Consider the following 14347-nt stretch of genomic DNA (forward strand, 5'->3'; position numbering starts at 1 on the left):
ACTCGGTAGAGCTTTCGCCTTTGGACCACAAGTTCATGGGTTCGATTCCCGGACACCGCCAACTCAGCGTATGAGTAGCACGGCTTGGGTGCCACAAGTCGTGCAGGGAAGTACTGGGAGCTGATGGTAGGTGTGGTTCCACCTCAGCGATCCATCTCCCAGGGGTCTAGTGCATTGTAACGGGGACAGACTCCCCACGTGTTACCGGCTGAAACCGACAATAAGCCACTCACGACCTACTTCTGGAAATGAGTTTTAAAGAAGTGTCTGTTTTGTCTTGACTTAGTAGGAGCACAACCAGGGAATGAAGACAAACAAAGACGATGTCCAATAATTGTGTTGCCATTCGATTCAAGGACACCAGCCAGCCAGGAAACTATATAAAATTAAAAAATAATATAAAATATTAAAAAAAATAATATAACGTTTGGGGAGAAAAAGTTGGCAAGTCTGCTTATTATTAGTTGTTTACCCTCTAATTTGCTATCAATGCCAAGGAGTATAATGTGGGCAAAATACACAAAAACTATAAAAAGTTGGAGAAAGAGAGCTGCATGAAAGGAATGTAAAAGGCACTGTCTGTCCAATGGGGTTTATTTCACTGTAAGGCCCCGTGTCTGTCCAATGGGGTTTATTTCACTGTAAGGCCCCGTGTCTGTCCAATGGGCTTTATTTCACTGTAAGGCCCCGTGTCTGTCCAATGGGGTTTATTTCACTGTAAGGCCCCGTGTCTGTCCAATGGGCTTTATTTCTCGGCTGAAAGTGCCGAGACGGCTGAAAGCACTCGCAGGCGTCCAATATCCATGAGGCGCCTTGCTTGCACTTAGGCGTGCACACAAATTAAAAGCCCATCGCCAAGCTGTCTGGTGGACGTCTTGGTGGTGTACTGTACACAGGGCCCTAAGTGTAAGATAACCACGCTCATGCAATCCCAGATAAACATACAAGAAATATACTGTAGAAGGCTGACGATCTCAAAGAAATATACTGTAGAAGGCTGACGATCTCAAAGACAACACAGACTGATCACATCACAAACATCCATACGTTCTCTTCACCATCTCAGAACTTTGTATTGGATCTATTGGATTGTGCTAAAAGAACTCAAAAGAACCCAGACCGAATGCGCCGATTTTAATAAACCATGTCATTTCTCCAAGTAGTCTATGTTCAAAGATGTTGGAGGTGCCCAACAGGCCCCATGGTTGATGGAAGCACAGTTATTGTCTCTGTAACTATGCAGCTTTTTTTTTTCTTCTTTAAAAAAACAATCAGAGCAGTCTGAAGCGAGTGGTGCAACAGCACCTCCTATTGGTACTAGGACATATGGACATTCCTGATCCTTGGAGTGGTTGCACCACAAAAAAAAAGGTGTTTTGGGCTCGTTATAAAACCTGGTCGCTTGTTTCTCCCACAAAAGCTGGAAAGACAAGTTTCAGCCAGATCCAAGCCCAAATATGGAGACACAGCAGGCGCTGTATGTGATATTATGAATTCACTAAATGTGAAACATATTCAAATTAATATGGAAAAAATGGCAAGATTATCTCTGTAACTAAAGTAATTTTTTTTTCTTCAGTCTGAACTTGTTATGATAGACTTGGTCACTTTGTTTCTACTGGAAAAGCTGCCAACTGGCCCCAAATGTGACAAATATTCACATTAAACCATAACAGAGCAGCAACAAAAAAAGAGGAAAAAAACACCAAATGTAATTCCATTATAAAAAAATATTTTTAAAATTCAACTTAAAGGACAACCCATCTTCAAAGCAAGTAGGTGGGTCCAATGGTCCATACAAAAATCTGTCCAACCAGAAGAGGACCAGTTGGTGATGACTTTGGTTACCGTATGTTGATCAGCAACCAGAATGCTACCACCGAATGTTTTTTTTTAAACACTGAGGAAGGTACCGTGTATGAAACATATGTGTACAGTTGAGGGTTTACTGAACACATACTGTATAGTACAGCACTACATTGCTTCATGTGAGAAATGTTGGCGTTTTATATTTCAACCACTTTGAACGTGGCTTCCTAAGTTATTTTGGACATATTTTTTTTTCAATTAATCTATAATATATGAAACTCAATTAGTCTGAGTAACCACATAAGCCATTACCGGGTCCATTTGGTTCACTCTCAGAGTTGTACACTCTGAGTTAAATTAACATTGATTTTACAATATAAATTGGTGATCCGACGAGATAGAAATTACATTAAATGGGGTTCCGTATAGGGGTCCTTGAAATTAAACGGGTTGAGAATCACTGCTAGAGCCGTCAAAACCTTAATTATCTTATATGGAGGTCCCTGCATATCCTTTTCAAATAAAGCTAGCAAAACACTTGTTAACTAATAAAGAGCATGTTTGTCTCTTCTCAATGAGAATTCAATTGAAGTCAATTCAAAATAAATTCAATGATTTCACTGCACAGTACAGTATATAGTCTGAGACTCCCAGGTCTGCAGCAGAGCACTTAAGACCATTTACAACGTGGTATGTGCATTAGGCAGACGCTCTTATACCCAGAGTGACTTACAAGTGCAGGATCAGAGTGAATGTGATAAACCATAGTCCTCTAGTGACGGGGATAAATGGCCACTTAAAGAGAACACTGTAGTGCTTAACCCACAGGCCTGACATCGGAATTTAATCCTGACAGTTTTCTGAAATACCTGTTTCTATGTAAGTGGTGCTCAATATTTCATGTCAAGGACCCCACAGTTTTTTATGTAATTGGCCGCTGACTCCCCATCTGTCCGCAGACAAATACATGTTACAGCCTTGATATGATTGCTTTTTGAGAACCACAGTTTTTTTTTTACACAACAACAAGCAAGAACAGCCCCAAAGCCCCAAATGAGCAACTACACTTCAGTAGCGAGCAGTACGAGTAGAAGCAAGAAAAGAAGAAGAAAGAAAGAAAACGCATCTACCAAATTATTTACAAGCGACTTTATAAAAACAAGCCCAAAGCCGCTTTTAATAAGCAGACGCTGGACTGGTTCTCAACGCGACTCTCATGGTTAAATAAAGATCACGTAGTACAGTATGTTGAAGAACAAAGACGCCTGAGGTGCCGGACGGTGGTGATTGGAAGTGTGCTGGAGTCAATTATTGAGGAGAGTGCAGTGCCTCAGAGCACACACAGCTGTAACGACATGTCTTTGGGGATAACGAGTGACGGGCATTCCCATGTATGGGGATATTGAGTGACTGATGGGAAATGTTATGATTTCATAGTAAATGCGACCTGTGGTCGCAAAAACATTTTGCTCTTCAAAGAGCAACATTTTTCTGACAGTGAACATCAACCAGGACGACAGCACATCACCAACAAGCGTCTGTACGGGGCATTACCAAGTGTATCAGAGGAGATAGCAGTGAGGAGGTTGAGACTAGCTGACCACTGTACGGGGCATTACCAAGTGTATCAGAGGAGATAGCAGTGAGGAGGTTGAGACTAGCTGGCCACTGTACGGGGCATTACCAAGTGTATCAGAGGAGATAGCAGTGAGGAGGTTGAGACTATAGCTGGCCACTGTACGGGGCATTACCAAGTGTATCAGAGGAGATAGCAGTGAGGAGGTTGAGACTAGCTGGCCACTGTACGGGGCATTACCAAGTGTATCAGAGGAGATAGCAGTAAAGAGGATGAGACTAGCTGACCACTGTACGGGGCATTACCAAGTGTATCAGAGGAGATAGCAGTGAGGAGGTTGAGACTAGCTGGCCACTGTACGGGGCATTACCAAGTGTATCAGAGGAGATAGCAGTGAGGAGGATGAGACTAGATGGCCACTGTACGGGGCATTACCAAGTGTATCAGAGGAGATAGCAGTGAGGAGGATGAGACTAGCTGACCACTGTACGGGGCATTACCAAGTGTATCAGAGGAGATAGCAGTGAGGAGGTTGAGACTAGCTGGCCACTGTACGGGGCATTACCAAGTGTATCAGAGGAGATAGCAGTGAGGAGGATGAGACTAGATGGCCACTGTACGGGGCATTACCAAGTGTATCAGAGGAGATAGCAGTAAGGAGGATGAGACTAGATGGCCACTAGCTGCCTGCCACCTGACACCAAGAACTCCCGGCCAAAAAGCTTGTACTGTGGGAACCAACACACGGGCATCGATCGAGAGGACGTCCCACACCTTTACCTATGTGGACGTACAGTACAGTACCTATGTGGACGTACAGTACTAAAGAAAGATGCTGGTGCAGAAAGTACAACTGAGCTGGCCAGATCTATGGAGAACCGAGATGACTGGAGACGCCGATGGAGGGCTCATCTGAGGACGACGTAGAGGGAGTGGGTTGTTTTTCAAAGATACCCTTTTAGCTATAAAATAAAATAAAAACTACTTATTCTACAAGTTCTTCTAGTTTGGAATGTGTTTCCTCAGCACAAACACCTATTTTTAAACCCCCTTAGAAGCATTATGAGCTCAATAAAACAGTGACACACACACACACACACACACACACACACACACACACACACACACAGTGTGTGGTTGGTATAGCAGTGAGCGAGCGCTATACGGTTGGCCTAGTTATTAGTGTTACAGTTGCTCCACAAACCAGTCGGTTCTCGATCCCGAGAGCTTCTTTAGCACTGTGCTTTCTGCCACTTCAGCAACATTATGCATTTCAACTACAGACAGTCAGTCAGTGCTATACAGAGGAAAAGTTGGCCGAGAGCAGAAATAGGCCACGCAGCATAGACCACAGTGTAGTGTGTGTAGACGGTGTAATTAAGGTCATCACCAGAGGCCTTCCATCCACCGCGTCAAAGTTAGGGGCAGAATGTGAAAGTGGGGTAAGTGGAAATGACAGCCCATGTTGCATGTTGTCTATAGTGGTGGAAAGTAACGAAGTACATTTATTTACTAAAGGACTTTTCTTAACCCATTCTGACCTGAGATCAGATTCACACGAGGTTTCCACTGGACACACACTGTGTCTGATTAACCCATTCTGACCTGAGATCAGATTCTAAAAGTGTCAGTCGTTATTCGATTTTTTCAAAAATAGCAGACCTACAAGCTCGTAGCGCGCCACTCGGTGGCGCGCTATATGTAGATCTGCTATTTTTCAATAGCTAAAGCATAACATGATGCTAACACCAAAAGGGGTTCCCGGTCAGAATGGCTTAAAAGGTAGGGATTGTGAAAAGATATTGTCAGATGGGGGTCCGCAGACAAATACATGATACATCCTTGATATGATTTTTTTTTAACCACAAGCAAGAACAGCCCCAAATGAGCAACTACACTTTAGTAGCGAGTATTACGAGTAGAAGCAAGAAAGAAAACGTATCTAACAATACTTTATAAAAACAAGCCCAAAGCCTTTTAATAAGCAGACGCTGGTCAGTGAAGTAAACAGGTTTTAATAAGCAGACGCTGGTCAGTGACGTAAACAGGTTTTAATAAGCAGACGCTGGTCAGTGACGTAAACAGGTTTTAATAAGCAGACGCTGGTCAGTGACGTAAACAGGTTTTAATAAGCAGACGCTGGTCAGTGACGTAAACAGGTTTTAATAAGCAGACGCTGGTCAGTGACGTAAACAGGTTTTAATAAGCAGACGCTGGTCAGTGACGTAAACAGGTTTTAATAAGCAGACGCTGGTCAGTGACGTAAACAGGTTTTAATAAGCAGACGCTGGTCAGTGACGTAAACAGGTTTTAATAAGCAGACGCTGGTCAGTGACGTAAACAGGTTTTAATAAGCAGACGCTGGTCAGTGACGTAAACAGGTTTTAATAAGCAGACGCTGGTCAGTGACGTAAACAGGTTTTAATAAGCAGACGCTGGTCAGTGACGTAAACAGGTTTTAATAAGCAGACGCTGGTCAGTGACGTAAACAGGTTTTAATAAGCAGACGCTGGTCAGTGACGTAAACAGGTTTTAATAAGCAGACGCTGGTCAGTGACGTAAACAGGTTTTAATAAGCAGACGCTGGTCAGTGACGTAAACAGGTTTTAATAAGCAGACGCTGGTCAGTGACGTAAACAGGTTTTAATAAGCAGACGCTGGTCAGTGACGTAAACAGGTTTTAATAAGCAGACGCTGGTCAGTGACGTAAACAGGTTTTCAATATAACGAGTCCCGGGATGCAGGGATGGTCTTTTAGATTAAACGGTTTTTTTCTTTTGTTATTTTTGTTACGATTTCATCGTCAATTTGAGTTACTAACATGTAAATTACCTGCCACTTTAATGAACAACTTGAGACCGATTTTGTACATACGACTATTTGAAAATAGCAGATCTAACACTCTCACAACTTGGCGTGATGAGACTTGAAGATCTGGACCACCAGTGGTGCAGAGCCATATATGGCTCTGCATCAATGTAAAAAACATAATGCGCTGTGAGCCAACGTGAGCCATGATGTCATAAGTTTTGCGGATTCACCGTTTTGCCTGTTTTTACACAGAGAAGGGATAAAACGGCGTTCTCAAAGATTTCCACTCTGGGAGGTGGTTTCACTTTGTTGCGTTTTCACCTCCTGAAAACACCGTTCTCATCTAAAAAGGGACACCAGCAAACGATACTTTATTCAGCCGTTTTCTATGAACACCGTTCTCGTGTAAAGACCACCTCAATGTCTTCAAATGGTGGTCTGTGGCTCAAATGCAGACAACATAACGGGCCTCGATGTGAAAAGGGTTGGAAACCACTGCTGTATTGCTACTTAACCCATTCTGAACGGGAACCCATGTTGGTGTTAGCATCATGTTATGCTTTAGCTATTGAAAAATAGCAGATCTACAAGCTCATAGCGCGCCACCGAGTGGCGCGCTACGAGCTTGTAGGTCTGCTATTTTTGAAAAATCGAAGAACGACTGACATTTTTAGAATCTGATCTCAGGTCAGAATGGGTTGATCAGACCCAGTGTGTGTCCAGTGGAAACCTCGTGTGAATGTGATCTCAGGTCAGAATGGGTTAAGTTACAGTGTAAAGTACAAAAGAACTCTGGAGCACTTCCAGCCACAGTGCAGACAGTGTAATTAAGGTCATATAATCCATATCCAGGCCCCCAAGGTGAACTGGAGTCTGGGGACGACGTGAAGATGAGTTTAGTGAAATATGACAGCCCGTGTCTCTCGCACGCACGCACGCACGCACGCACACACTCAATCTCTCTCCTCTCTGGTCACAGATGAAAGGCTTGACTGCTTTCTATTGTCTTTTTTTCTCCCCCCAATTGAGTCATTATGCCAGTTAGTTCCTCCCCACCACACACATTTCTCTGCTGTTGTTTCCTCCTGACTCACCTGTCAGCGAGGGGCCCCCATTAGTAGGACGCCATTTTATATAATTATTATATTTTATTATTTATTGATAAGCAGTGGTTTTAAATTTTTTAATCTGAGAATCTTAATTTCCCTCAATAATGTCAAACATAAAAATCGACATTTTTTGCTGATAGACAGAAATAATACAAAAATGCATATTATATTCCTTATATTAATCAAATATTTATTTGACCATTTGAGATACCAGGCATCTTTGTGTGAGGAATATGAATATGAAAAGTGCACTGTCTTGTCTGTCACATGCAAAAGCAGAGACGTTTCTGTGGCTACCAAGGTGGGTGCCGGAGGGGGGGGGGACCTTTTAAAAAAAAACTGGCCCACATGTGCGTTCCTCGGTTAATTGAATAATTTCTACAGGTACAGGTCTCAGGGGAGTCCAGGTCTCAGGTCACACAGCTGCCGACAGGAGAGACTCACACAGCTCAGTGGAGAGAAGAGATCAAATACTTTATTGTTTTTCCTTTAGCCAATTATAATCTGACAGTCAGGGAAGAACAATTCAGTCTATTTAAAAGAAGTCTTCTGTGGTTTCTTCTACAAACAGGGCATGTGTACAGTATGTGCTATTATTGGTGTAATAGTGTAGAATAGGGAACAGGGAAATTGTCCAAGGGGCCAATTTGGGGAAATCCTACTGTGTGAAACGTCAAGACGTTCTCTTATATCAGGAAGAACGCCGTTCCTGTTCTTCCTGTTGTCACTCACTGTGACAACAGGTTCCTGCTCCGCCGGCCTTGATCGTCCCCACCTGTCAGTGTTGTTTTTGTCAACATAAAAAGTACACTAAAACGTTAGGGAGCGACTAGTGGAGAAGAGATCCAGTAGAACTAAAATTCAAATCATTTTATGCGTGGTTGCATGCTGACAATAGCAGATCTACAAGCTCACAACGCGTTGCAGAGCCTGCTTTCAATGCTCTATAATGCATCCAACCCTTCCGCGTTCAGTTTGGGCCGCCGCTGCACTTCCGGTCGCTGCACTTCCGGTCGCTGCACTCTGCCATTTTTGATACAACAGTATATGTAATGTGGCCCTCTGGAGTGAGTGTGGAACTATAGTGGCCCTCTGGAGTGAGTGTGGAACTATAGTGGCCCTCTGGAGTGAGTGTGGAACTATAGTGGCCCTCTGGAGTGAGTGTGGAACTATAGTGGTCTTCTGGAGTGAGTGTGTAACTATAGTGGTCCTCTGGAGTGAGTGTGGAACTATAGTGGTCTTCTGGAGTGAGTGTGGAACTATAGTGGTCCTCTGGAGTGAGTGTGGAACTATAGTGGTCCTCTGGAGTGAGTGTGGAACTATAGTGGTCCTCTGGAGTGAGTGTGGAACTATAGTGGTCCTCTGGAGTGAGTGTGGAACTATAGTGGCCCTCTGGAGTGAGTGTGGAACTATAGTGGTCCTCTGGACTGGAGTGAGTGTGGAACTATAGTGGTCCTCTGGAGTGAGTGTGGAACTATAGTGGTCTTCTGGAGTGAGTGTGGAACTATAGTGGCCCTCTGGAGTGAGTGTGGAACTATAGTGGCCCTCTGGAGTGAGTGTGGAACTATAGTGGTCCTCTGGAGTGAGTGTGGAACTATAGTGGCCCTCTGGAAAAAATAGCAGATGTACAAGCTCAAAAAGCGGTGAAAATCTGCTATTTTTTGATGACACTGTAGTATGATGTATGTATGGCATACATTTACGAGAAAAAACCCCACAAAAAGTTAAATATAGAGATCAGAGGTAGCAACTATTTCCCTTTTTTATGCACTAAACTAAAATGCTTATGGCCAGCCAAGGGCCAAGCCAGATCAGTGACTGCCTGCCTGGCTCTTTTACACGACCGCATGTGACTCCTGTGAGAGAGACTACGCAAACTATGTGGTAATTATGTACAGTACAGTGTCCACGATTCAGAGAGGGAGAGAGAGGTGGGTCAAAGGATTCAGAGAGGGAGAGAGAGGTGGGTCAAAGGATTCAGAGAGGGAGAGAGAGGTGGGTCAAAGGATTCAGAGAGGGAGAGAGAGGTGGGTCAAAGGATTCAGAGAGGGAGAGAGAGGTGGGTCAAAGGCTCAAAACGGAGGGTGTTGTTGGTAAATGCGTGCATGTTCATACGTACAGTACATCACATTAGCCTCATAGCATAATTGCCCAAGTCATGTTTTTGAGGTTTTCAGAAGGAAAAAAAAAACACTTTTTTTTCATTGGGTCCCAAAATGACAGTAATAGTACACACTAGTATGCACACACACAGCAAACAACACAAGCAGGCAGCAGCAAAGAAGCAAGAAAAAACTTACCGTCTTCTACTTGACTTCATCAGGTGTGCTATAGTGATGTCATCATGTCAGGGTCAGACTTTGGAAACCATGGATAGAGAGTGGTGTCTCCGGTCATCTCCATCCTCCAGACATCTGGCTAACTGACCGGTGCTTTCCTCCCAGCATCAATGACACCGACCAGCCTCCTTCTCCATGGCTGCCATCTTCTCACTCAGCTTTGGGATGTTTAGTAGATTCACTACATTCATGGCTCTGTTGAGGAACCTGCACATTCAAATTAGTTGTTCGTAGTAGTTTGTATAGTAGGCCGTAGTTCTGTAAGGTACACATCACACTGGCATGACTGCCTCGCCTATAGAGTAGCAACCTGTGGGGCTGGGTAAATGTACAGTTTTTTTTAATTTATTTGTATTCTCGTACAATATATGTGATGTACTGTCTTACCTTGTGGGCCACGAGCCTGTAATAGAGTTTATATATTGTACACAGCATTCTGGTGTAGTGGTAGTGGTCAGGGTTTTATAGGGCAGGCTCTGGTTCACAGCATGTCACTGGAGAATGGACTCGGGGCCGAGAAGAAGCTGAGCTTGGGGGGTCTGGGGTCATCAGGCTCGTGTGCCTGTGGAGCAGGTTGAGAGAGAAGAAGCTGAGCTTGGGGGTCTGGGGTCATCAGGCTTGTGTGCCTGTGGAGCAGGTTGAGAGAGAAGAAGCTGAGCTTGGGGGGTGTGGGGTCATCAGGCTCGTGTGCCTGTGGAGCAGGTTGAGAGAGAAGAAGCTGAGCTTGGGGGTCTGGGGTCATCAGTCTTGTGTGCCTGTGGAGCAGGTTGAGAGAGAAGAAGCTGAGTTTGGGGGTCTGGGGTCATCAGTCTTGTGTGCCTGTGGAGCAGGTTGAGAGAGAAGAAGCTGAGCTTGGGGGTCTGGGGTCATCAGTCTTGTGTGCCTGTGGAGCAGGTTGAGAGAGAAGAAGCTGAGCTTGGGGGTCTGGGGTCATCAGTCTTGTGTGCCTGTGGAGCAGGTTGAGAGAGAAGAAGCTGAGCTTGGGGGTCTGGGGTCATCAGTCTTGTGTGCCTGTGGAGCAGGTTGAGAGAGAAGAAGCTGAGCTTGGGGGTCTGGGGTCATCAGTCTTGTGTGCCTGTGGAGCAGGTTGAGAGAGAAGAAGCTGAGCTTGGGGGTCTGGGGTCATCAGTCTTGTGTGCCTGTGGAGCAGGTTGAGAGAGAAGAAGCTGAGCTTGGGGGTCTGGGGTCTTCAGGCTTGTGTGCCTGTGGAGCAGGTTGAGAGAGAAGAAGCTGAGCTTGGGGGTCTGGGGTCTTCAGGCTTGTGTGCCTGTGGAGCAGGTTGAGAGAGAAGAAGCTGAGCTTGGGGGTCTGGGGTCATCAGGCTTGTGTGCCTGTGGAGCAGGTTGAGAGAGAAGAAGCTGAGCTTGGGGGTCTGGGGTCATCAGGCTTGTGTGCCTGTGGAGCAGGTTGAGAGAGACACACCATAAGCTTTGAGTATACAGTAGGTAGGAAAGAAAGAAAGAAAGATTTTTTTCCTCATAGAAGAACATTTTCATCATAGTTTTAGTCGACAGAATCAACACTAGTTGAAGACCCCTATATATAATATAGTCTAAGACAGGAGGGTTCCCCAATACATTTTCCTCAAGGGCCATATTTTGACTATAGGGTACCAGGCTGGGGGCCGAGTCCGCACGCACGCACGAGTTCGAGGTCTTGCCCTGAAAATTCATTTTCAGGACAAGACCCCATTTGAAAAGGATGCCCAATTTGACATGCTTTTTTTTCCTTCGCGGGCCGCCTATTGGGGAACCCTGGTTTAACCCATTCTGACCTGAGATCAGATTCATACGAGGTTTTCCACTGGACACACACTGGTCTGATCAACTCATTCTGACCCGAGATCAGATTCTAAAAATGTCAGTCGTGGTCAGTCGATTTTTCAAAAATAGCAGACCTACAAGCTCATATCGCGCCACTCGGTGGCGCGCTATGAGCTTGTAGATCTGCTATTTTTCAATAGCTAAAGCATAACATGATGCTAACACCAAAATGGGTTCCCGTTCAGAATGGGTTAAGATCTCCTTCCGTTTGTCCTCCTCCTCTCAGGGTGATCAACGCGGGGAAGAGCACTCTGAACGAGGACCAGGCGTGCTGTGAAGTCATGATGGTCCACCGGAGGCCCGGGGGAGGGTCCTCCACGCCCAGCCGGACCCTCGCGGGGTGCCGACGGAGGTCCTCGCTGCCCAACGGTGAGGGTCTGGGGCTCCGGGACGGACCGGTGAGTCTGGCTTCTACTGTCATGAACCCATTAAATATGTAGTTCCAGGGACCCCGCCAGAAGCAAAGATTTGAGTTAAAAACGTTTGCTCTCAAAGATTCACCTTTTAAGCGTCGTACAAAGCCAACTGGAGTTGTGACGAATCATGGCAACAAACAACATTTCGGGCCAAACAAATAATTAGAAAGAAGAAAACATCAGGTTACAGTAAAACACTTTTTTTCTTGTTTTTCATCTTTGTAATTATTTGTTTGGTCCAAAATATTGCTATTTTCACTACTTTTGTTTTGCGACAGCCTTGTTGTCATAAGACAAAGTAGGATATTCGTTTTCAATAAAACGAAGGAAAACAAAAACCTCCTTGAATGTCCCAAGGGGCCGGGCTGCAGGGTGAGGCTCTCACTCTGTCCCGTCAGCACAAATACATGGCCTTCTCACTACACACTTCATCAGCCATGCTAGACACACACACACACACACACACACACACACACACACACACACACACCATCCTTCAAGTGTCCTCAAAATAAGAATAGAGTACATGCACACGCACATTCGCATGTGTACACACACACACACACACACACACACACACACACACACACACACACACACACACACACACACACACACACACACACACACACACAATGAGCAGACGGGGATCAGTTCAGGGCTCTCCCCAGAGTGAGAGTAATGCCCATCATTACAGCTTAGGCAATTGGCACCAGGTGAAAATAGGTTACAGAATCGTGGGATTAAAAAAAAAAAAACCCACAATAATCGATGTTATGAACTCGATACCGCGCCCGCGGTATGCCTGGCTTACACAAGCGGTATTGCAGTTTGTTGCACTGCAGCCCTAATTTTATGACATACGTTTTTCAGAAAACCAGGCAAGACAATGTTTTTTTTTAACAACTTCAGGTGAAGATGGCATGTGTATGGAATGATATGACGCACGCTCATCTCTCGCCGTTTTTTTGTGCGTGTGCGTGTGTGTGTGTGTGTGTGTGTGTGTGTGTGTGTGTGTGTGTGTGGATGTGTGTCTCCTTGGTGTGTGTGTGTGTGTGTGTGTGTGTGTGTGTGTGTGTGTGTGTGTGTGCGTGTGTGTGTGTGTGTGTGTGTGTGGATGTGTGTCTCCTTTGATGTGTGTGTGTGTGGATGCAGGACAACGTTGAGGGTCTCACCTTCCAGTACTGGGGTCTCTTCGACGGCCACGCGGGCTCCGGGGCCGCGGTGGTGGCGTCTCGTCTCCTGCAGCACCACATCGTCCTGCACCTCCAGGTAGGTCTGCTCACACGGCTGTGAAACAAGGCCAACTCATTATAATAAGCAGACATGGCAACACTGCTGCTTGACTAATGGAGGAATGAAGGGAAAACAGCGCCCCCTAAAGTCACAGATCACTGCTGAAATATTATCAGAAGGGCCAAATTCTGTACTTTGGGGTTTCCAGTTGAACAAGTTTCAAATGGTCATATCTTCTTAATTTCCCCCCCCAATGTCAATGAGCAATACATCATATGAAAGGTTACAGTGTGCAGTTTCATAATATGTAAAGAACTGAAAAATGACCATGGCCCCCCCGGTCACATATATATATATATATGTTTTTGAGGGGCCCTATGCCCAGCTTTCCGTGTTCGTGTGAACACAAACATTGAATGCAAAAAGAGAAGACGGAAAAGTGAGGACGCAAAATTGTGATTGGCCCAGAATGAGATGATGTATGAATTTTGGGTTGAACTTAAAGAGCCCTAACTAAGCCAGCTGTGTTTCTTAACCTTTCTTGACCCTTTTGTTTTGTGAGATATTTACCCCCTGTTGTCTTTTGTTTATTGTCCTTTTGCCTCCTGTGAGGGGCTGGGGGCTTATGTCTGTATATCTCTAGACTGTTGCCCTCTCCTCTGGGCGACACAACATGGCTCTGGGTTTTCCCAAATGCCACTTCAACTGTGGATACGTTTAACTGTAAATGTCTCCACACACAGAGCGCGAATTCGGATTTCAGCCGGTGTGCAACCACCTTAAGTCTGTGTTCTCCTGTTGATGGTACCTCAATAAGATTGCATGGACAACAAGACCCGCCCCTCACTTCACATGGGTGTGATATATATATAATTATATATATATATATTTTTTTTTGTTTTCAGGAGGTGGTGGAGATCCTACGCGTGCCGTTCCTGGTGCCGCCCACCTGCCTGGGGGAGGAGCCTGTGATCCACATGATCCACATCCACACCCCCAGCGGCGGCGGCTCCTCCTCCCACCGCGGGACCCTCACCCGGGCCGCGTCGCTGAGGGGGGCGGCGGGCGCCCCCGCACCGCCCAGCACCCCGCCCATGCGCTTCTTCACCGAGAAGAAGGTCTCGCAGGAGAGCCTGGTGATGGGCGCCATCGAGAACGCCTTCAAGGACATGGTAAGAGAGCCTGGTGGATAGCTTTAGCTATTGGAAAATAGCAGACCTACAAGCTC

The 14347-nt window shown here is 45.5% G+C and overlaps 1 protein-coding gene across 1 annotated transcript in view; it reads left to right on the forward strand.

Annotated features, from left to right (window-relative positions):
- Positions 1–14347, forward strand: part of ppm1h (protein phosphatase, Mg2+/Mn2+ dependent, 1H) — a 51224-nt gene that overhangs the window by 11423 nt on the left and 25454 nt on the right. Inside the window, exons 2-4 of the mRNA XM_080760893.1 lie at positions 11694–11865; positions 13039–13155; positions 14025–14291. Of these exons, the coding sequence (XP_080617019.1) occupies positions 11694–11865; positions 13039–13155; positions 14025–14291 (556 nt within the window). The remainder of the gene's footprint in view (positions 1–11693; positions 11866–13038; positions 13156–14024; positions 14292–14347) is intronic.

Source organism: Protomyctophum bolini (genome assembly GCF_963924005.1).
Source record: "Protomyctophum bolini genome assembly, chromosome: 4".
NCBI lineage: Eukaryota > Metazoa > Chordata > Actinopteri > Myctophiformes > Myctophidae > Protomyctophum > Protomyctophum bolini.